A 23,373-nucleotide genomic window follows, 5' to 3' on the forward strand; every position below is an offset into this window, starting at 1 on the left:
TTCTCTTTTGTTGTTTTATAGACGTAGATTTCTCCTAATAAATGAGGTGTTACTTCATCTCGGTCTTTATATTCTTCCTCCAAGTGTTGGATATGTAGTAGTAGTGAGTGCTAGGGAGTGTTACATGTTCTACAGTTGAGATTGAAGCATGTATTGGTGCAAACAGATGTTGAGATTGAATCATTTATTGATGCAAACAAATGTTGAGATTGAATCATCTATTGGTGCAAACAGATGTTGAGATTTAGCAACATTTGTGCAAAGCTTGAATCCAATAGCACAAGTCCTTAACACTTAATCAAGCTTCTTTCGGAACATTTGAATTAACCAGCATACGTGCCTCATAAGGCATTCCCATCATGCTCAATTGTAAAATACCCAACTTCTGCTGTTAGGGTCCGGCAACTCACAATCTCTGGAAAGCCAGTTATCTAACAAGGACAGTCAGGGAAGCTCCGGGTCTAGCCTTATCTCTCGATTGCAGAACCGATACAAAAGAGGCATAGCAGCCGCCTCCCAGAATATTACTCAACTCACAACTCAGGTTTGTCATTAGTTCTTGCTTACACAGCTGATCGTGTTTTACTTTTACTCACGCAGTAGAAGTGTAGTAGCAGGTGCTGTGGTAGGAGTAGAAGTGTAGTAGCAGGTGCTGTGGTAGGAGTAGAAGTGTAGTAGCAGGTGCTGTGGTAGGAGTAGAAGTGTAGTAGCAGGTGCTGTGGTAGGAGTAGAAGTGTAGTAGCAGGTGCTGTGGTAGGAGTAGAAGTGTAGTAGCAGGTGCTGTGGTAGGCTAAACACCTATTCTATTCTGGTTTGAACTTTGCCACATCAGATCATGTTTGGTAAGTTTCGTGATTATCAGTCAATCACATGTTTTTCATAAGATGCTATTCCATGATAAATCTGCTGTTTCATTCTTTCGCTGCCAACATGATTTTTTTGCCAAGACATGTATGTAAATATTCGGTGAAACCTAATATTTGAAAAAGATGCATATAAAATGTCATATCTTTTCAACCACATGGTCTATGAAAAATATTTTGATACCAAAAATTTTACATCACTGGATGCCATAAAAAAGGCTACAAATGTGTTGTAGAGTCAGCTCGGACCCTTTTCTGGCCATTTTCACTACTACCGTGAGCATGTTCTGCATCAGCCAAGTTATCAATATTAAATATAGTTTACTGCATTATCATTACAGCTCAAAATAGAATACATGTAATCCCTCTCAGTAGTAATCTTTTTCGATAGATAATCATTCGAGTCAATTGATCTTTGATTGGTGAAACCTCGGTAGATGCAATGCATCTGACGAGGTCATCGCGAAGAAGAATGTGCGATAAAAAAGTCTCTGTCAAGCGAAAGTAACCTCGCTGTAAGCTATAAACATACTTTCTATTGGCTCAATGCAGGCAGATGGTTGTTTATTTTTATTCAAGTACAGAAACGATGGTCCAATTGGTTAATTACTCACTAATCATAAATGTTTTGTATGAAGCCTAATAAAGCCGTACCACGAGGCTCTTGGCCATACGCAAATGCTGCTCTGAGCTGCCTTGTGCTGCTCATGGTAACGATGGTTAACGACGTTAATGGAAGTTGTGACTTCATTTATTTGTACAAAAGTTGGTACGAGCTTGCAAAGCTCATTTTCAATTGGATTAGCTGTTTAATTGTTCACGACACAGGAAAGTTACTTTAACAAAGATTAACAATGGGCAATTTAAAATCCTTGTTATAACTATTTTGATCTATTATACATCCATAAACACATAGTAAACGTTGCACTAATATTCACTCATGTTTTTCTTGATTCATGTCATTTCAGTGAAATATATAGTAGCTATTCAAAGTTCTGATCTGTAAGTCTAAAAAAATTGCAGTTTTTATTATGCCAATACAAGTATATTAGAGAGGACGATTCCACCTTTCGTTTTGACTGCGGCAGGTAACCCAAGATGTGCAGAAGGATAGGCTGGATCATGTAAAGAAGCTAGCTGACTCTATTGTCAAGAAAGATTGTTTAACTGACTTGATGCCATCAATGGATACCGGCTTTTATGGGCTGCCAGACTCGGTGCGAGAAGCTTTGGAACGACTGCGGGGTATTAAAAAGCTGTATGGTATGTATCAAGCAATCTTAGTATACATGTCAGATAACTCTATTATAGTTGTTGTCAAAAAATGTTATAGATATTAGGTAAATTACTCTATGATAAAAAGGCTAGGTGGCTGCATATATGAAGACATATATGCAAGTAACAAGTATTAGGTATCTTTCCAAATGTCTCATCGATTTTGCAACAATAGGTAAGCCTTATCATCTTACCAAGTACCTGAGGCAGGTCTATGCTAGTGGATTAGCAACCGGTCTATACTATATCACTTACTTATAGTATATTACTTATACTATATCATTTCTTATAATATCAATCTAGGAAAGCATATGTTTACTCTATTATTGTAGTAGATATTAGACATCCAATAAGAGCTCACCAAAACCTTGTGATCAGGATAAGATGAGAGTGGAGTCAATTAAAACTCTGCTCTCTGGTTGATAAGTACATGGATGCTTAGGACTTTACCAAATGGTTTTACTTGTGTCTTGCATTATACCTTCAAAAACTGACTTAAGGTTTGACGTCGGACTTGAGGTTTGACTTGTCGCTTGGGGTTTGACTTGTTGCTTGGGGTTTGACTTGTCACTGGAAGTTGAACTTGTTACTTGAGGTTAGACTTGTCTCTCAAAGCTTAACTTGTCACTTAACCCTTTCGTGGGCGAATTTTCAAAACTAAATCAGACTCCCATGGGCGAATTAATTTTCCAAAAAATCAATTTTTTCCAAAAGGTTCATACACTTTTCTGTGTGTTATTATGTGCATATCTCTATGTTTAAAGGTGCATATGTATACATGTATATGTCCATAGGCATATATATATATTATAAACAAATAAAAATTTATAACATAAAATATATGCTTTTCATAATAATTGTCTATTTACGAATGATATTTTCGAAAGCATTCTCTTTTACAAAGGCCCACATCACAGTCTTTGCACCATGTACTTATTCGTGTAACAAAGAGCTACCACAAAAATGTACTTCCTGGATTGACAGGCTGAAAAAACTTTTCAAAATACTCTACTGGTTGAGCATCTACTGGAGTAAATACTGGGCCTGTCACTGCTATAAACTGCTGAATTGTAGGAGATTTATCTCTGTTTATGTTGGTTATATTCTTCCAGGCACTGGCATCACTCCTACTCACATCCTCATCATTGCTGCTACCAGCCTTTTCATCACTGTCACTTCCAGATGTAAAGTCATTACAATCACAATTCAAACCTGATTCACTGTCATCTCTTGCTACTAAATCTAAAAAGTCACTGTCATCTCTGAATCTCTTAGTAATTTCGGTACTAGTACTTGCTTTATGAAAATAATCTCGGGAGGTTCTTTTAGAAGTCGCCATGACGGTAAACTAAAGTCAAACTCAAAAAATTCGGTAAATAAAAGCTAAAACCGAAGCAAGGAAAATAAAAGTTGATAAATTATTTAGAACAATTTTCTAATTTTTTTCGAAAGTTTATTTATTAATCACTGCTAAAAACGATCGTTTTTTTTCAACCTTGAAGTCAATTTTTGAGGCTAACTGAAACTACTATATCGTAGCTTGCTATTGGTAAAAAAAGTAAACAAAAAACAGCATTTAGCTAACCAGAAACGGCAATAATAAAATACGTTACCGAAACGACAAAAACGTCGCACTGCCCATTAGCAGCCGTATCGCAAAGCGACAAAAACGTCGCACTGCCCACGAAAGGGTTAAGGTTGGACTTGCCAATTGAGGTTTGGCTTGTCACTTGAGGGTTGACCTGTCACCGGAGGCTGGACTTGTGATTTGATAAGCTGCCGGATCTATTTGATGCACTTTTTGCACTAATCTGCTTTTATCAAGTCTGTGGTAAAAAATATGGTGAATGTTTGCCGTGAAAGTTAACAAAAAAGATTCAAGAGTTAAAAAACTAGACCTGTTCACCACTCGAGTCCATATCTGCAACTATATCTCTAGTTTGGAAATATTGTGGCAGATGACTTTCCCGCAATCAACCATCAGCTAATACAATTGCTGGGATAGCCTGAGTTTTTCATAATATTTGTCTGTATTTGTGAAAGGTTGAGATATCTCGCTTGTTTATGACATGTAGTATCGTGTCACTATGTCCTCCAACTAGATATATCAGCTTGAATTAGTTATTTTCTAAGGCTGTTGACTAGTGACATCTTTGAGACTGTGTGGCTTGTGCCTTGACATGCTTTGACTAAGAAAAGGTTTAAAGCATCGTTGCTATACAAGTTAAAAACTCCCTTGCACTTCTGTACACGAGCTAAGAGCTAAGGCTAAGGCTAAGCTCTGCGAGACTTTCATATACCAACATAGTTGCACTATATTTATCCTCCAACAGCAACACTGTCAGCATGTTTGTAGTGAATTAATCAAACTTTCAATCTACGTTTTATAGATTGGCAGGACACCTGTCTGCGATTGCCATCGCTACGGGAAAGGCGAAACCTCATCTACACATGCCCAACAAGCGGCGGCAAAACTCTTGTTGCCGAAATTCTTATTCTCAGGGAACTTTTGTTGAGGAGGAAGGATTGCATACTTATACTCCCCTTTGTGTCTCTTGTGCAAGAAAAGGTGTGGTACGATTTTCAGTGTATAGCTCTCTTTATGGTAACATGAAGTTATCTCAATTCTAATGTGTTGTGCCACTTTTGTGTTAGTATTGTCACCACATTTTTTAATCTTGATAGCAATCTCACAGCAGTTTTATTTTTATGTTTTCTATGCATTTACATGTTAACGCTCAATTCTAGGCTTTAAAAACCCAACTTTAGCACCTGTCTAACCAAGTTTGTGACAACATGCACTTTCATTACTTACAGTAATGACTGCATGTACTACATCATTACTGTAGTTCTATGCATGTCAAAAACAGCTCTATGTTTTTCAGACAGCTCTATAATTCTCATAGGCAATTCTACAGCTACCAACCCAAATTTTAGTCAACTTTAGAAAATATATAACTTTAATATTTATATCTATAATGTTTATATTATAATCTAGTTCATCTCAAAATGGTTTTGTCACTTGCGGCTCAATTTCATCTTCGATTAGCATAATAATACTTAATTAAAACACTTTTGGATCATAACCCTGTTTGTCTGAGCCGTCTGTACATGCTGAGGTGTAACAAGTTATGATATTGTTTCTTCTCTTTTGTGTTAAGATCCTTGTTCCTATTTATAATTTATCTGCTGTACATTTAATGCAGATTAGGGGAATGTCTGAGTTAGCTGTGGAACTAGACTTTTTGGTAGAGGAGTATGCGGGGAGTCGAGGGAGCTACCCTCCAAAGAAGCGACAGAAGAGAAAGAGCTTATATGTTGCAACTATAGAGAAAGCTAATGGCTTGATCAATAGTTTGATAGAGGTGAACAGGCTGGAGAGCATCGGTTTATGTGTTGTTGACGAGGTAAGCTGGCGCTTATGGCTTGCATCTTGTTTTGAAATAGAGATCTCTAAATAAACTAAGGTTTTGGGAACCATGCGATTGTTGATCCACTAGTGCATGACCAAATTTTGGAGTTATCATCACTGAACAGAAACCAGGAATGTGTAATAATGCTCTAGCTATCATGTAGATCAGTGATACTGTTAGTAGATTATGTCCTTACAAGTTGATGTTGCTAGTGGATTGTTCTAGAAAAAAGCTTCATTCATTTTTCCAAATAATAGAACTTTTATGAAATAGCTAATTTAAAGTGCACAAAACCTTACGCTTTCACATCATATCATACCTTTTAAATTTCCTTACAAGTTGAATGGAAATATTGAGAAGTTGTCTTCATATATTCATAGTTCGAATGCATCATTGTCATCACACCATGTCTACGTTTCTATTCAGGATCATTTAATGCAACTTAAATTTTGACATTAAAATAACTATGCCATTCATTATAAGTTACGTTTTGATTGTATGCAAACCAAATTGTGTTGCATGACCGAATTTTGGAGTTATCATCACTTGACGGAAACTTGTGGAATGTGTGATAATGGCTTCTAGCAATAACATATATCATTGATGTTGTTAGTAGGTTATGTACTTACAAGTTGATATATTGCCAATGGATTGTTCTAGAACAAAGTTTTGTTAATTCTATTAGATTTAATGGGCTACGCTATTATGCATGATAAATGGCCAATGCCTAGCTCTCCACTCAGATATTGCCGAACATGACTGTCTTGGAGTAGTGATGAGAATAAAAGCATAGCTGGCTATATATAGTTTTCCAGAGAATGTAAATAGTTTTATTTTTCTGTCTGGATTTTTCTGCGGCGATCCTTTTAAAATAATTAGTGAACGCATCTGATGACCTTCAGATATTCCACTCGGTTAATCCAGCATTGCTCAGCTAAGCTTTTACTTTGTGGCTGATGCTATAATATAGCAAGGTTTATTTATTTGCAGCTGCACATGCTGGGTGAGGCGGGGCGTGGAGCGACCCTTGAAATGTCCTTGACCAAGCTGCTTCTAGCTAATAGTGAGTGTTATGGAGAGCCTATAGTTTTTAAACTAAGTTTTATTTCTGTGCAATATTTAGTAGGAATTGCCTGCCCCCTTGAAGTCATGGGCTTTTTGTTGTTTGCCATATAAAGTCAAGTAGTTTATGAAAACTGCATGTATTCAATTGTGAAATACTTTTTAAATATGATGATCTATGGATATGATAGCTACATTTTGTTTATGGTTGCTATGTTGCATCTTACTTCCTTGAAAACAATCATCAGCTATGTCTAACATGCCTGTAGTGTTGTTGAATGCAGGCTATTTGCATACTATTAGGTTTCAGGTATTTTCTTTTTCTCGGTTTACGTAAACAGGAAACACACAGCTTATAGGAATGAGCGCAACTCTGAACAATATGGATGACTTAGCGAGGTTTCTTAACGCTGAGGTCTACAGTAATGACTACAGGCCGGTGAGTAATACGTGCAAAGGTTCTGTCATAATTTAATCCTTATCTACCCTAGGACACTTTTGTATTCGCCTCATCTAACTTTCGCGTTTTCGCGGAGTCATCCTCTTGCCAAACTTTCATGAGCCCAATTAAACTATCATAACGAACGAGCGAAAACGCGAAATTAAATAGCTTTGTTCATTGATAGTTCAAGAAACAAATGGTAGCAAGCGATCAAATTGCATTATCGATCTCGCCCACTCAATTTTACCTGAGGTTCACAATTACAAACTAGTTCCAAATTGAAATTTTTTTCTTTTTTGTGAACTGGACCTGAGGAATCTAATTATGTTTGTTCCACTGCATTTATTTTCACATTACTATATTTTCGCACTCATCAGAGCTGCGAAATTAAGTTGCAGCGAAATTTTACTCTGTATGCTACTCATGAAACTAAATACTAGCGAAATATAAGTGTCCTAGGGTAGTTGAAGTTTGTTGATAAGAATTTTAGAGTTTTTCGGTTTATAGTAAATTACTCCCATACATATTTCTCGAAAGGTAGTTTATTTCAAGCAAATCTTCTTTGAAATACGAACATGAAATGCTAACACCAGCTAGTAATTTATACACTTTTTAAGTTTTGTGTAGAGATAATCATGTCTTGCCTTAGTAATAACTATCGAGATTACAAACCACCATTTAGATGAATGAAAATTGTTGGATTTAAGGTAAAATATTTCTAGAAATAGTCGAAAGATATCCTTAGAACTCTCTGTAGTGACTACCTACAGCGCTGTCAGAAATTATGAGACCACCCAAGAATTCACATCTTTGGTCATCTTGGCACTTTCGTTGGAGCCATGTTAATCCATTTAATTACTGCAGATGCAAAGATTCTTTCTTTGTTCTAGCAAAATCAATGCCTCTCAGGCACAATTAATAGCAGAAACGATAGAATCAGTGTCATCAGAAGTGTAATCATGTTATCCTAATATTAATGGTAATCCAGCCACTTTTCACACCATCAATGGTCTTTTTCAGTACATCCAGTTATTACAAGAGTTGTTCAAATTATCACGAAATTTAGTCGTCGAGAATACAATAAGCTCTCAACCAGGCTATTTTTAGATTTTCATCGAGGTCAGCTGCATACACATTTTTATTAAAAAAGTAATTGTCAACTTCTGATAATTGGAAACTCACTCTATATTAATCGCTAGAAAATTCTGCATCAAGTGCTATATGGTTTGTAATTGTTTCTAGCATAATTAAGGCAGTAAATCATTGCTCCTAGTAAATTTCTCTTAAAATGTGAGGTGGTCTCATAATTTCTGATGGCGCTGTACGTAGTTCTTATTAGATGGCAAGTTCGTGTGTTTCACAGTGATGAGATACATCAAATATTTAACCTGCGCTATGCACTTATTGCATACATTGTTGTATAGAGAGAATGCTGAGCACCAAGACGCACTTACTTATAATTACAACACATAAAGTCCAACTTATTGTATAGCGCATCATCAATAATGAGCCTATGATATGTATAAACATAAAACCTTGCCAAGTTTTTTATGTAGGGAAAACATTTTTATATATAGAACGAGCAGCAGTCTTTTTGAGTTTGATGTATAGCTTGCATTCCTTTGAGGTTTCTCTTGTCAAACAGCTCTCACCACCCTCCTGTTGATCACCTGAAATTATAAGAGCAAATATGCTAAATACCTTTCTACAAGCTTCGGCGTGTTTAATATACAGTAGATGCTCTGATAGCGTATACTTCCTATAACATAGATTCTTTATAACGTAAAGAATTTATGTGAAGCTTTTAGCAGCATATATATCTTGCTGTTGGAAAAAGTCTAGAAAAAAGTCTCAAAAAAAGTCTAAAATAAGTATAGAAAGAACAGTTTAAAATAAAGTCCATTTAAATTGATATTGAAGATGTGCGCCTCTTTAACTTATCGTAAAATTACTGCAATCATGAACTGGAATTACTGGAACCCTAAACCGAGTGGAGGTGATGAGAAAAAAGAGACAAATTGTCGATGCAAACTAATAATAGCACAGTGACTGTACAGTCACTGTACAGTCACTGTACAGTCACTGTACAGTCACTGTACAGTCACTGTACAGTCACTGTACAGTCACTGTACAGTCACTGTACAGTCACTGTACAGTCATTAATGATTAAATATTAAGAACTAAGTCTAGTTTTTTTTCCTTTTTGAAAGGCCAAAGCTGAGTTTGGGAAGACCTTAGAACAGATTAGGCAATTTACATGTAGTTTACTGTTCTTATAACGTAAATTCCCTGTAATGTAAACAGACCCGGAACGGATTATTTACGTTGTAGGAACATCTGTTCATGTAAATTTTTTTCAATCAACTAATCTGTGCTTTGCAAACAGTTGTAGTAAGAGGTCCACTGCGCGCAGATATCGATAGGTAGTATTACTAGTAACAGCCTACTGTAAGCATGAATGAGTATATGGACTTGAGTGATCAAAAGCTTCAGTCAAAATTAGGGCATGACAGCCTGTATCAGCTGTATTTATGAAACCTGTTTTGACTGGGACCGCCAAAAAACGTTAAATGCATGTATGTAAAGATCTAGGTACAGCGAGTTGACACAATGACTCAGAGACTGATTCTTCATGCTGATGAAAATTCCTTTGGCTTTGCAAATCCTGTTTAACAAGCTTAAAGCATACCAAAAACTTGATTGAGTTACTATGGTACAACTCATTAAGGGCTAATTGTTAGTCTTATTTGTTACCTTCATTCACCATCTTTCGTAACATTCTATGGAGCGGTTTATAAGTTCTTCTAATTACTTGAGTACATGCTGTTTTCAATATGTGCTAGTCTAAATACACTCTCTGAAGCATTCTCGGTAGGCTACCAACATTCTAGTGAAAAGTTCCACAAACACGATTTCCAATTATTAAACACTTTTTCGTTGCAAATACTTGCCAGGTACTGCGATAATTTTAATAACTAACAAGGCATTAGCTTAATACTATGAGAAGGAATTGTCGGATGAGATTACCTTGAAGTGGTTGTCCGGACTTATGTAATTTGGAGGTATCTGAGGGTTTGATCTTGGGATGGGTCGAGTAAAGCCTTTGGAAGGGTTACTTCTAAAGCTTGGATGCAAGTTAGATAAAGCTTGACTTTCTTGTTCCTTGATTGTTACTCTTTTGGGAGAGCGTTGTAGTCCTCGAGCATCTCCCTGCAATGAAGATATTAATGATCTAGCTTGACATTTGCTATACATTATGCTAGTGTCCATTCAACAACTTAATTTTATGAGTGTTCTAACAAAGTGATAATCAACTGTTTTGTCATCTAATCTCTATCATCAACATATTGCCTTAAAAATGAACTTACACAAAAATTTTGTAGATTTTATCAGAAGTGTTGGCATTTTCTCATCATTTGCGATTGTTGTGATGTTGGAAGTGATCTGATTGGATGGATGTTTCAAGATTAAAATTAATAAAACTTTAGTGTTTAAATTGCTCAGAAGAAAAATACATTGGAAATGGTGTCACTAGTTATTATAGTTAGTATCAACTAGGAAATGGTGTCACTAGTTATTATAGTTAGTATCAACTAGGAAATGGTGTCACTAGTTATTATAGTTAGTATCAACTAGGAAATGGTGTCACTAGTTATTATAGTTAGTATCAACTAGGAAATGGTGTCACTAGTTATTATAGTTAGTATCAACTAGGAAATGGTGTCACTAGTTATTATAGTTAGTATCAACTAGGAAATGGTGTCACTAGTTATTATAGTTAGTATCAACTAGGAAATGGTGTCACTAGTTATTATAGTTAGTATCAACTAGGAAATGGTGTCACTAGTTATTATAGTTAGTATCAACTAGGAAATGGTGTCACTAGTTATTATAGTTAGTATCAACTAGGAAATGGTGTCACTAGTTATTATAGTTAGTATCAACTAGGAAATGGTGTCACTAGTTATTATAGTTAGTATCAACTAGGAAATGGTGTCACTAGTTATTATAGTTGGTATCAACTATTGTGTTCAAGTTGAAGCATTGTGTCTCTATTCTGTTGGTCTCTTTACCATTATAGACGTGATAGTCACACTTTTGTTTTATCTGAGCATTTTATCGATTTTATTCTTGAAACATCCTGGCAATCAGACCACCTCAAACATCAAAACCAGCCGCAGATAATAGAAAAGTACTGATACTTTCTGATAAAATCTACTTAAATTTCATGCAAATTCACATTAAACAAGCTGTTCATGATGCCTTGTTTTAGATTAAACAAGCTGTTCATGATGCCTTGTTTTAGATTAAAACTTATTAGCTACACAAAATAGACTATATCGCCTTACCATGTTGGGGAACTTGTCAGAAGGGGCTTTCAATACTGATTTGATTGTTCCACTTTTCTTAGATGAGCCTGAATCGCTCAGCATCTGTTCTAAGCTGGAACTGTTGGGAAATGGCTTTGTCTTTTCATTTTCCTCACTGTGTTTTTGTCGAAGTTGATTATTGTTGTTGTCATAAGCTTTTTTCATCCGTCTCAATTCCAATCTCGGAGTTCCTAATGAAATTGAGTATTCGCTTGGATTTTGTGATTGAGAATCCTGCTGATCAAAGAGATTTTTGTTGTTTTGATGTTTTCGTGACGAAAATCTCAGAGAATTAATTTCTTTCTGTGTAACTGGCATATACTGTTCGTTATTGGAGGATGGAAACACTTTCTTGTTATGTCTATAATTATTTTGCATTGGAAACTTGCGCAGCCGTTCGTGGTTGTCTGAGGGTTCGATTTCGGCATAGATAATGGGACTAGGACTTCTTGATCTCATTCTTGTGCTTGGGCGCTCTGATGCTCTGCTGTTTCTTTTTAATGTGTCTGGTTTGATTTCTGTGTAAACTATACCATCATCAACTGGCCTATCTACTATGATATGTTGTCGGCTCAGAGTTCCTAAATGCTTTTCAGGTTGTGTCGATGGTATGTGGTTTTTTAATGGTTTAGTTTTTTCTACTGTTTGTTTTGGTGTTGACCTCTTAAGCTGGAGAGGAGGTTTGCTAGTTGCATTTCTTTGGATGGTGTTTAAGACTGGAATTTTAGGGTAGCTGGTCTCAACGGATGGTTTATACAACAATGTAGGCTTTTGTGCTGAAATTGTAAAAAATTCTGTTTCGTTATCATATTGTGATCCTGGTTTCTCCTCTACGTTTGGACATTTGGGAGCTCCTTGTGTTCTTTTTGTTTTGGCTGTTTCTGCCGCAGTTGCCGTACCATATCCTTGTTCTTCTGTATCACTAGAGTAAAAGAATGGATGATGAAATGGATTGGCGCTATGGCGTTTGACTAAACTTGGCTTTTCTCTGCTTTGTATCTCTGTGATAGGCATAACAGGTATAATAGACATTTGTTTAGCTAGAGATCTGTTGTTAGCGCTATTGCGAAGAACTGGTTGCCGAGATTGAAGATGGTCTACCGAGTGTGTGGTTCTGGGATGGCTGAAAGATCTCTCTATTCTAACATTCTCATATGTTGGAGAATCATGTCCCGCTAAACTTCCTGTACTTTCCCAAGTTTTTAGGTTCGTCAAAGCGAGTTGACCTCTGGGTGCTGTACTCTGTTGTTGCAATGCTAAGTTCTTCCTAGGCTGTAGTGTAATCTTCGATGAATAGTTTTGATTGCTTTGATTTTCTAAAACTTCAGGATGTCTCATCAATCTCAGTCTGCAAATAGTATACTCTGTACTAGTGACTGTTTGGAAGGTTAAATTTCATGTACTGAATTTGCTGAGAAATGTGCAGACAATAAATGCATTGGCGTAATCACAAGTAAATTTCACATTTTACGTTGAAAAGTGTTAATAAACTCAGTTATGTAGAAAAACTGCTGACGCCATTATACGAATCTGAGTCCTTGTTTTACCATCACCAAATGTCAGGCCATTCGGGTCTTTTTGAAACAGTTGCCATTCTGAAAATCTCTGGTGATTGGTTGAAGCATTTAGGGGACTAGACTTGCATACACATGTCACCAGTTAGCTTGTTTAGACTGAAGATGCTTTCCCTTTGGTAGCAAAATGGTTATGCGCATTTTATCAAGTTACAGAAAGGCTAATGTTTTAGATGCCCTGAATTGTGTTTCCTTTTCGTAAAAGACTGCTTTATGATATAGCGTTAATAGATTCTTTCATATCACCATAGTTCAATAGAACATAGGGGCTTCATCAGCTATTATGTAACAAATCAGAGGTTATGCAGCATTTTAGGGCTGCTTGTATAGGGAATCTCAAATCTATGTACAGTCTTTACGTAGATGTTGCCTCTGTTTTATGAGCATTCTCCTAATGTTCGTGCGAATAATCTAATCAAGCGATTGACTGTTTTACAATCGGTTCATCTTTTGTCGAGTAACTAAAATAATGTATGAGTATAATTATTTTTTACTGATACAAAATCACTACTCTCGGTCTCACTCATCTCACTCTCGATCTAAAATTCATATTCTGTGATTTGATTATTTGTGATCTTTAGACGAAAATCATCTGCAAAGATGAATCTCTAAACAACCTTAATCTTTTTTCCATAATTTAGTAAAAATGAATTCTCAGCTATAAATTTAGTAAAAATGACTTCTCAGCTATAAATTTAGTAAAAATGACTTCTCAGCTATAAATTTAGTAAAAATGACTTTTCAGCTATAAATTTAGTAAAAATGACTTCTCAGCTATAAATTTAGTAAAAATGACTTTTCAGCTATAAATTTAGTCAAAATGACTTTTCAGCTATAAATTTAGTCAAAATGACTTCTCAGCTATAAATTTAGTAAAATGACTTCTCAGCTATAAATTTAGTAAAAATGACTTCTCAGCTATAAATTTAGTAAAAATGACTTTTCAGCTATAAATTTAGTCAAAATGACTTTTCAGCTATAAATTTAGTCAAAATGACTTCTCAGCTAGAAATCTAGTAAAAATGACTTGTCAGCTAGAAATTTTAAGTGTAATTGTTGTACGACATGAAAAATCAGCATAATGTGCATTGTCTTGCTGCTGGATTTGGTACAGCTAGTGGTTAAAGTGAAGAGATTATCTAAGTTGACAGGACTCAAATATTTATCAGTAATTTGCAAGCAGGTAACCATACATTATTTTAATCAATTCTATCAGTAACTGTACCGTTTTGATAGGATAGAGCTAATGCTTAATAAGATGTTTGTAATAGTCTTTTTTCCTAGAGAGGGGATAGATTGTTACGTACCAAACTCCTTATACCAAAGTTAATTTTATATTTAGATAACTATAATACTAGCAATGGATACTTGAATGTTAATAATATTATTCATAAAAAGCCTCCCACTGCTTATGAGTGATATTTGACCTCATGAATTGACCTACATAGTTTGTAATGTATCTGTGTCAACTATAGTCAGAGTGAACTCTAGTGCAATCGATGCTCATGACAATGGTTACATTGACTCTAGCTACCTACAGCTCACATATTAGTGTTCGTCAAGCTTGTCAACAAGAAAATTATTTTGATTTTTTTTCAATTCAACTAGCATTTTCTGGTAAATCTTTTGTTGTATCTCTAAATATTCGCTATTTTATATTTTTTGAACGAAAATAGTCCAACAAATATAAAAAAACTACAGAATTAGGATATGTATTTTATTATCCGCGTATTTGAAATGCCAATGTTTGTCGGCACAATTTTCACCTGCTACACTTGTCAACTTGTCTGTGTTAATCTTTCATCGCTAATCAACATCTCCAACCGTTCGCCCTCTGTGGATCACTTTCAACCAATTACAACAGGATTTCTTTAACAAAATTCTCAATCTCATGCAGCAATATATGGATAAATAAGAATTCTCTGAAGTTTGAGCACAATTTTGTATATACCAGGAATAGTTTCAACAAAATATACAAATTATACGAACCTCCTCGTCTGCTGTCCAGTTCCAGAATGCACTAGCATATTTGGTTTATTGGCGTTTGCAAATGACGCTATTGACTGACTGTCATCGTAATGATTTGTCTCGCCTCCTTGATTCACATGGTGACCTCTTGACGGTTGCTCATGTCTCACTGGGATCTCTTGTATCCATCGGTAGCTATGGTAACCATGTGTCATGGCTATGCAATCTCATTTATCAGTCACTCGTAATGTTGCCAACTTCTCTGAACAAACAATCATATAATACAAAGATATATTCTAGTTTATGCAGGTTTCTTTATGCATATCTGACATCATCTTGCTGTTTTTTGGCATAGGATGAGTCATACTTGTGTGGAATGTTGTTTGTTGAATACGGCGGTGTTTATTAGGAAATTTCCTCCTAAGCATTGTTTTGTATAGGCCTATAGGTAGATTTACAAGAAAATGTTGTTGTCTCTTTCTGTTACAGTCTATATAGATGTATATACTGTAGGTATATGCTGTTGTGGTAAATAATAATCCAAAGGATAATTAATTTATGGTAATAAAGAATGCTCAACGTCAAGTTTATAAATATTTTTAAAGAATAGTTTGTACTTGACTGGAAACTAATAGCAAAGGATTCTTTTAAACACATGCGCCCCTCACATGCGCCCCTCACATGCGCCCCTCACATCCGCCCCTCACATCCGCCCTCACATGCGCCCCTCACATCCGCCCCTCACATCCGCCCCTCACATGCGCCCCTCACATCCGCCCCTCACATCCGCCCCTCACATTCGCCCCTCACATCCGCCCCTCACACACCTAATATAGCGAGACAGCACAATTTATTAAAGCATTTTTACAAATATAGTTTTGCCAAAGAGTTAAAAAATTTGGGTAATGTGTTGAAATAGCCTTTTTTTCTATTTGGGTAGTGTAATCACTCGTTCTGTCCTGTCGTCATCATGTCTTCATCGATCTGTTAATACATTAATGGCACTCACTAACAAGTCATTGTCTCTTTGACCTTGCTGCTCGTGTTAAACCATGAAGCAGACCGTATGCTGAGTAACAGTTATTTAATTTTATTACTAATTAATTACCCTTACTAATTTAATTTTATTATTTAATTAGTTATCTTTTATTTTAGCAGTTATTTTCAATTCTACAAAAGTATTTTTCGAGACAAGCAGAAAATCTAGAACTAAAAGACATATGATATTATGGGACCTATTTCAAGGCACGCGCCATGTAAAACAGCTGTCAAGAGAATATGATAAAAATTGTGTGGCATAAAGAAGAGTGAAGGTTGTGAACCATGACAGACATTTTCTGGACTGTAATTGTTACGTTACACACATCAGAGAGAACGCATTTACCAGAACGAGTATTACGTTATATACACTAGAGAGAAGGCATTTACTGGAACGAGTATTACGTTTCCTACACTAGAGAGAATGCATTTACTCGAATAAGTATTACGTTACACAAACTAGGGAAAAGGCATTTACTAGAATGAGTATTACTACGTTATATACACTACAAAGAAGGCATTTGCTGGAATAAGTGGTATGTTATATAGACTAGAGAGAAGGCATTTACTAGAACGAGTGTTATGTTACGCACACCAGACATGATTCAGATGATACATAGATAGATCATATTTGGGAATCATCTGATAGATAAATCTAGAAAATTAATGAAGTGTTTACATTTTGCAACAGGCTCTGAGGTTTCCCAAGAGTTGTACTCTAGGTCATTAATCTTGGTAACTGCTTTTTTATCGTTTAGTAATGAAATAACGGAGCACCATTTTATGATAAACTGCACTGATAAAAGACTCATTCTTATAATATTAATATGTTTTTGAGGTTTTTATTCAAGTATATAAAAAATAGAAGTATAAAAGTATCAACAACTTTAAGACGTCAAAAGAGCAAAAGTATGACTACTAAAAAATAAGCAATTACTGGGATGAGAAGGTAACTAAAAGATTTTCACATGCACATTTACTAAATTGTTATCAATATTTCAGTTTTATAACGTTTCGGTCTGAGCGTAAACATCTGTTGTTGTTTGAGAGATTTAAATGTCTTTATTACTTTGTGTGAAGTATTTGAGGCTGAAACAGTAGATTGTCAAAGCCCGGTGAAAGATCTATTATTATCTTAACAAAGTGTAATAAAATACATTTAGTGTATAGATACTCTGCTGATATTCTAATTTATACAATTCCTGATTTATATTTGTTATTACAAGTATCTTTTACCAATCTCTGAAGATACGCACAGTACTCAGGGTATAACAGAGCTGAATTACTCTTGACCATAGGGCTCCAATAAACTGAAGTTTCAATGCTATAAATGAGCATACAATGGTATATGGTATATGCTTACATGTAACTCTCAATTGCGCTAAGACACAAATGATAGAAGTAGAGTCTCTGAATGTGTTGTATGCGCTAAAGCCAAGGAGAATCAATCGCAGAGTAAAAATCTATCTTAGCTTTTAAAAGCATTTATCGTCATTGCTGCTTGGTTCAGCTGTCACTCTCTGCTTTTTGTCAATTGTGCCTTATTTTGTCTAATAGACACCCCTTTGCGTCTAAGAAAAGCCCTCACTAATTTTAATATCTGCTACGTGTAAATGAGTTGTAGTTGACAGCTGACATGGATTGTAGGTGGAATTGGATGAGTATGTGAAGATGGGAGAGGACCTATTTAAGGTGGACCCGAGGCCGCTGCCTATAGAGGAAAAACTCAAGCACTCCAGAACCCTCAATTATAATGTAGGTCTATGCAAATTGTTGTCGAGAGGGCTGGTCACACAGCAACTCAACCAGTCTGCGTATTTCAACAGCAGCAACCAGTTTGTAGGAATGATGAGGATAAACAATGATAAGGAGAACACAAAGTGATAACTCCATTCGCTATTAATAAACAATTCAATCAAACTCACTAAAATGTATCATGATATCGCAAATTTCACGTCCTTGATTGTTTTCGTTTAATTTAGGAGAGTTCAATTTTAGCCGTTCAACATAAGTATTTAAATAACTCGGTTGCAACAAAATCATGTGACAATTTCATTGACTAGCACTAAATTTCGTAATCAAATGAAAGCTCTGATTGCTCCTTGCTAAACCTAATTAAGCATGACTAAAGCCTTTCTGTTGCTAACTTAAGGACTTTTATATGTTGCCTGTTTTTTTAACCGAAACTTCTGACCTTCATAGCTCTGCTTCAGTTATCCTGTGGCCCTTTTTAAATGTTAACAGATTGAACAAAATATTATTTCATTAACAGCGGATAACATTACAGATGGGTTTTAATAATAATTTTTACCAAATATGAGGTTTTATCGACATTTTTAGGTTGTACAAATGGAAAGGAAGATTTGTGGTCTTTTGCAAAATATCAACTGGAAACGGCTGCAGCATTATTTATATATAATGGGCAATATTATATTAATATTGCCCATTTTTTAAGATAGATCATCTAAAAATGGTCCGTTGAAAATCCGTATTTGTGAAAGCAACAGATGCATTGATAGGTATTAAACAGATGACTTCGAAAAATGACTAATTTTTATGAACAATCTTTTGAATTTTCAATTTTTGTAAAGGAAGAATTTTTCATTTGCGAGCTCCAAAGATGATATGCACAAGTCGATTGGTGTTATTATTTAACCACTGCTTGAAAACCAACACCAATCATGTATTCAAATAGTGGCCAACAGAAATGCTTTTATCTCATGTTCATGAATTGACTAATCGTCAGCATTTGCATCGTAATTCACATGTCTATGTTTTGTCGATGAAATTTCCTCTTTATGTCAAAGCTTGGAGCTTGCATCTTGAATATTTTTGTTCTTTCAGCATGAAAATCGTTGCTGGAAAGTGAAATATTGTGTTTATATTGTTACTAGCTGTGCTACCCGGCGTTGCCAGGGTAATAAAAAAGTCTGGACAGAAAATTTATTTGTATTTAACATATTACAAAATTTACAATTCTAACTTTCAAACTACATATAATGAGAAAAGTGTTTTGTGTAGTTTAAATAAATTAAGAGAAAAAATGAAAACAACTGTAAAGGTTTTAAAACTTTGTCAAACAACTGTAACTTTCAAGCTGTTAGTCTGGCACATTGCCAATGGCAAATTGCAGTAAGCTGCTAGGCTTCTAATGACGGTACTCCATGACATTGCGTCAGCATTGTTGTCCAGCTGCAGTTATTCTAATAATAGCTATAGCCGGAATGCAGACAGACATGCGACATACATACGGACATACTTTGAGAAATATATATATAGATAAAGGATAAATAGATAAATTGATGTAATTTTAAAATGTTGTCAGTTAACCTTGAGACATTCATGTTTGAAAAGAAGCTTCTGACACTCGAATCACCAAAAAAGCTTGCATCTTGAATATCTATAGGCTTCATTGTTTTACATTTAAGTTTAAAGGCACTTTCAATCATGGTTAGAAACGGTGTTCAACGTGAACCAGGCGGAACTCTTAGGGCAAACAATTCAGTGCGATCTTGAGTTACAATGACCCTGTTATACGATTTTTTTGCTCTCCCCGATGTAGAGCACTACGATTTTTTGCCCTCCATACGAAGTATTTTTCGCCAAAGGATATCACCAAAAATTGCTCTCGAAATTCAAATTTGGCAGTCGGTGTGCTGGTTACGTCGGAATAACAGATATGCCGATATGCTATTTGCCGAAACCTCTCTAACAATGTATGAAATGTATACAATACTTAATCTCCCTCAGTTCGGCGTTATTCGTCATTGTGAAAACAAAACCGGAAACAGGTGATAAAATGTTAGCGATGAAAAAGTTGAAGTTCAGTAAAATATTTAAAATACGTACTAGAGCTTAGTCTCAAGTATGTTTTTAGTAGGCTGAATAAATTTAAGTTAAATTTAATGCTTATGATTCTTACGTCTGGTTCAAAGGTAAGAACTCCTCACAGTTTGTACTTCATGTTGTATATCGTAAAGTTAGATTTTATTGCAGATCATAACTACTAAATTCACTAAAGTTACTGTTGCAGGTTAAAGTATTATTTTGTTACTAAATTTTAATATACACAATACGTATATCAAATTTTGATGGTTTTTACCAGAGGGTGTTTGCATTAGGTATTTACTATGGGTATCTATACAAAATTTTCACCGTACGATGCCAACACTGGAACAAATTAATGGCGAGTGTCTACCGTATGTTAAAACTAGTGTGATTACCATCAACAACATGCGCTCAACACACAACGCTTGCATCGGAGCAAAATGCTGCCTGCGTACTCAACTATTTTTAATCCAGACATTTATAGTGCAACGTCATCAGTCTATGGCTGCCCTAAGAGCTAATCACTTGTGTCCACCCTAGTGAAAATAGTTTTGTAGCGTAGCAGGATGTTTATCAAGGAATTACTCCGTAGATCTGGGGTTCTTAACCAGTGGGAAATTAGAAGTGGGAAATTCTCAAGCTTCAGATTGAGAATATCGATTACGCGCATTGCTAGGATATAGCTGTTGTACTGTATTTTCACCGCATACATGGTGCAGATACATGCTTTTATTTTGGGTACAACTGTATTAATACAGAAACCAAGCCTGGTGATGTATCAAGCAGCTTATTGGATGTTTAGTTTACATTGCATCAGCTATGCATCACTACCATACTACTGAGGCATCACTCAAGCATACACCAAACATACCAGAGCTAGTAAAAAATAAACAGCAGCAGAGGGCCCACTAAGCGATCATGACTGCTAACTTTGTACTGTGCTGTTTTTATTATAATTAAATTACTCTATTGTTGTGTTTATCTTGAACTTTATTTTTCCATAAATAAAAAGTATATCATGACAAACTATCCATAAAATATGATTTCTATCACAGTTCAATTAATAATTGATTTATTTTGACTGTATGGCAAAATGCTATCTGAAAAGCCTCCTCCTGCAATCTGAGAGAGGCAAAAATACCACAATTTTCGACTGCTAGAGAGGGGGAAATCTCGATGTGTGATTTGCCAATGTGGAAAATACACTGAAAAAGGTTAAGAACCACTGCCGTAGATGGTAGCTTAAGACCACCCCGCTATTTAACCTCTCATCGTCTCATTTCTCGTTACGCTTGACTCAAACATATATTTGCTTACAAGTTCGTGAAAATCTATTTTGACTTGCCCAATCTTGTGAAGAAAGCAATTGTAGACTCCTAGAATAGGGTTTACTATGGTGTAAAAAACACACTCAACGAGCCCCATACCAAAGTTTTGGTTTCAATTAATTGTGGGAATATCAGATGTGTTGTATAGTCCAGACAACCGATCTAACTATGACTTCAGTATGTTTGCTAAAGTCACTGTGAGAGTATCTAGCCACCTTAAAGGTTGACTTGCCACAAAGTTCATATTACAGCTATTTGGTATCAAAAGATCCACCATGTCTTCCTCTGCTGTGTTGTAGGTTCAAAATATGTGGAAATGTGATTACAAGCTCTTAAAAGCTAAAAACGAACAGTTAATCCGCAGCCATCACCAAATCGCCGTAGGTTGGCATCCCTCTCCAAAACAGGTCAAATGAGACGTAGTTGAACACGTTGTGATTTCGTTTACACTTTCATGCAACCTCATTCGTGAAATTTTTTCGCAAATATATTTCATAAACCATGGCTTTTCATCATTTCATCATCATTGTAATGTTGTCACTTTGAGCACTGATATCTCAAAACCTAGTAAAACAATTACTTCAATTTTTTAACCGTAGCTCGAACGAGTGCATATCATCCTCTGATAAACAAGAGGAGCCTGTTGATCGCCTGTGATAGTCGAAAAATGCTGCAGAATATGTTCGCGCCATTTGGCAGGAAGTATGAGTCACATGATCAGATTACGACTAGACGATTAGACCAAGCTGAAACTGTAACGTAGCGAGCATTTATATTTGATTAAGGCTTTCCTCTAGAACCTGAAGTGTTTGTCATAAACTAGTGCTAGGAGACATTTTATATTGAGCCTTTAATTGGCCTTTCATTTCACGTAATAACATCCCCTGTCAAAACAATAACCATGTCGAGTTGAGTAGGTCATCGAAATAAAGGGATTCCAACCTACGGCGTTTTTGTGTTGGCTGCGATTAACTGTTCGTTTTTGAGCTTTTAAGAGCTTATAATCATATTTCCACATATTTTGCACTTACAACACAGCAGAGTAAGACATGGTGAACGTTTTGATATCAAATAACTATAATGTGAATTTTGTTGCAAGTCAACCTTTAATGTATCATTATTGACTCTCTGCCTCCATGTCTATGAATTAGAAGTATTATTATATATTAATTAAAATTATGTAATATCAACCTTTCAGCTTCATAATTTTGATGATCTGTAAAAGACCTGAAGCTAAGATGTCTTGGCAGAAGATTAGAAGTTAGTTTAGCATGCTTGTAAAAAGCGAATACTTCCTTAATTAGGCAATAAAGTTGTGTGAGTTGTAAGAATGAAAGACAAGCTGGTTTGAAGATAACTGCGAGACTAGGATACTAAATTTTTATGACGGAATAATAATAATGTAGAGGCAACGTATATAGCGATTATTTGAGAATGGGTAAGAGTTGTCTCCTCACCAGTAAATGTCTCTTCACTCCACTCACCGTCACAGGGATGTTCACTCTGCTTGTCCCTATTCTACAGTACTGCTGTTATCAGCTGTTCACAGACACACTCCACTCACACCCCTGTCTATATACTATCTACTCATATGAGCTCCCCTCTGGCTGCCCTTATAATCTATGATGTAACGCATGCCTAGTAATCACAGACTAATTACAAATGGATGTTATTTATACCGAGTCGCTGGTAATTAGCCATTTAGTAAGTCTATCATTACTAGCGCTTCTGCAGCGCATCTCAGATTTGCAATGAGGTTTCCATGGTTACGCTAGATTGCTATTGCCTTTAGCTTGGCTCGTGTGAGTGTCACGGCACTCGAGGTAGATACTTGCAGGCTAAGAGCTCAAGATTGTTTCACCTAACAACTATTCCCTTCTGTAAATTGTATTCTCACCCTTTTTATTAGCGATTAAGTTTTGTTGCGTAGACCAGGCCCCTCTGGAAAGCTTCAATGATGCATGAAAAATGTCATCTTCAAGTGCCAAGCTGGAGGTTGATGTTCATAAAAAATATTCTAACGAATGTTTCATCATGGAGTTTCTTTTGCATTCAATATGCTTACAAGGGTCTGTGGATGAATACATGCATTGTGTTTGCGATTCAATTTCATGCTCCTCCGAATCGTAGCCTCGCGGTAGTTTTTGAGATTCTTATTGGCAATAGGTAAATGTTTGGTCCTCGTTGCATAATTAAAAATTGTCGCCTGCAA

At 35.7% G+C, this 23,373-nt stretch overlaps 2 protein-coding genes across 2 annotated transcripts in view; one reads left to right on the forward strand and one right to left on the reverse strand.

Moving 5' to 3' along the window:
- LOC137405609 (helicase POLQ-like) overlaps nucleotides 1-23,373 on the forward strand; it is a 56,155-nt gene that overhangs the window by 3,915 nt on the left and 28,867 nt on the right. Inside the window, exons 3-9 of the mRNA XM_068091930.1 lie at nucleotides 396-544; nucleotides 1,952-2,126; nucleotides 4,529-4,707; nucleotides 5,345-5,545; nucleotides 6,542-6,614; nucleotides 6,955-7,052; nucleotides 17,653-17,760. Of these exons, the coding sequence (XP_067948031.1) occupies nucleotides 396-544; nucleotides 1,952-2,126; nucleotides 4,529-4,707; nucleotides 5,345-5,545; nucleotides 6,542-6,614; nucleotides 6,955-7,052; nucleotides 17,653-17,760 (983 nt within the window). The remainder of the gene's footprint in view (nucleotides 1-395; nucleotides 545-1,951; nucleotides 2,127-4,528; nucleotides 4,708-5,344; nucleotides 5,546-6,541; nucleotides 6,615-6,954; nucleotides 7,053-17,652; nucleotides 17,761-23,373) is intronic.
- On the reverse strand, nucleotides 7,599-22,773 carry LOC137405610 (uncharacterized). The gene is made up of 5 exons (XM_068091931.1): nucleotides 22,646-22,773; nucleotides 14,989-15,229; nucleotides 11,405-12,773; nucleotides 10,083-10,265; nucleotides 7,599-8,725 (listed from the first exon to the last, which is right to left on the reverse strand). Exons 2-5 carry the CDS (start codon nucleotides 15,180-15,182, stop codon nucleotides 8,693-8,695), a joined length of 1,779 nt encoding a protein of 592 aa, XP_067948032.1. The 5' UTR covers nucleotides 15,183-15,229; nucleotides 22,646-22,773; the 3' UTR covers nucleotides 7,599-8,692.

The sequence above is a fragment of the Watersipora subatra genome, chromosome 10, assembly GCF_963576615.1.
Source record: "Watersipora subatra chromosome 10, tzWatSuba1.1, whole genome shotgun sequence".
NCBI classification, from domain to species: Eukaryota; Metazoa; Bryozoa; class Gymnolaemata; order Cheilostomatida; family Watersiporidae; genus Watersipora; species Watersipora subatra.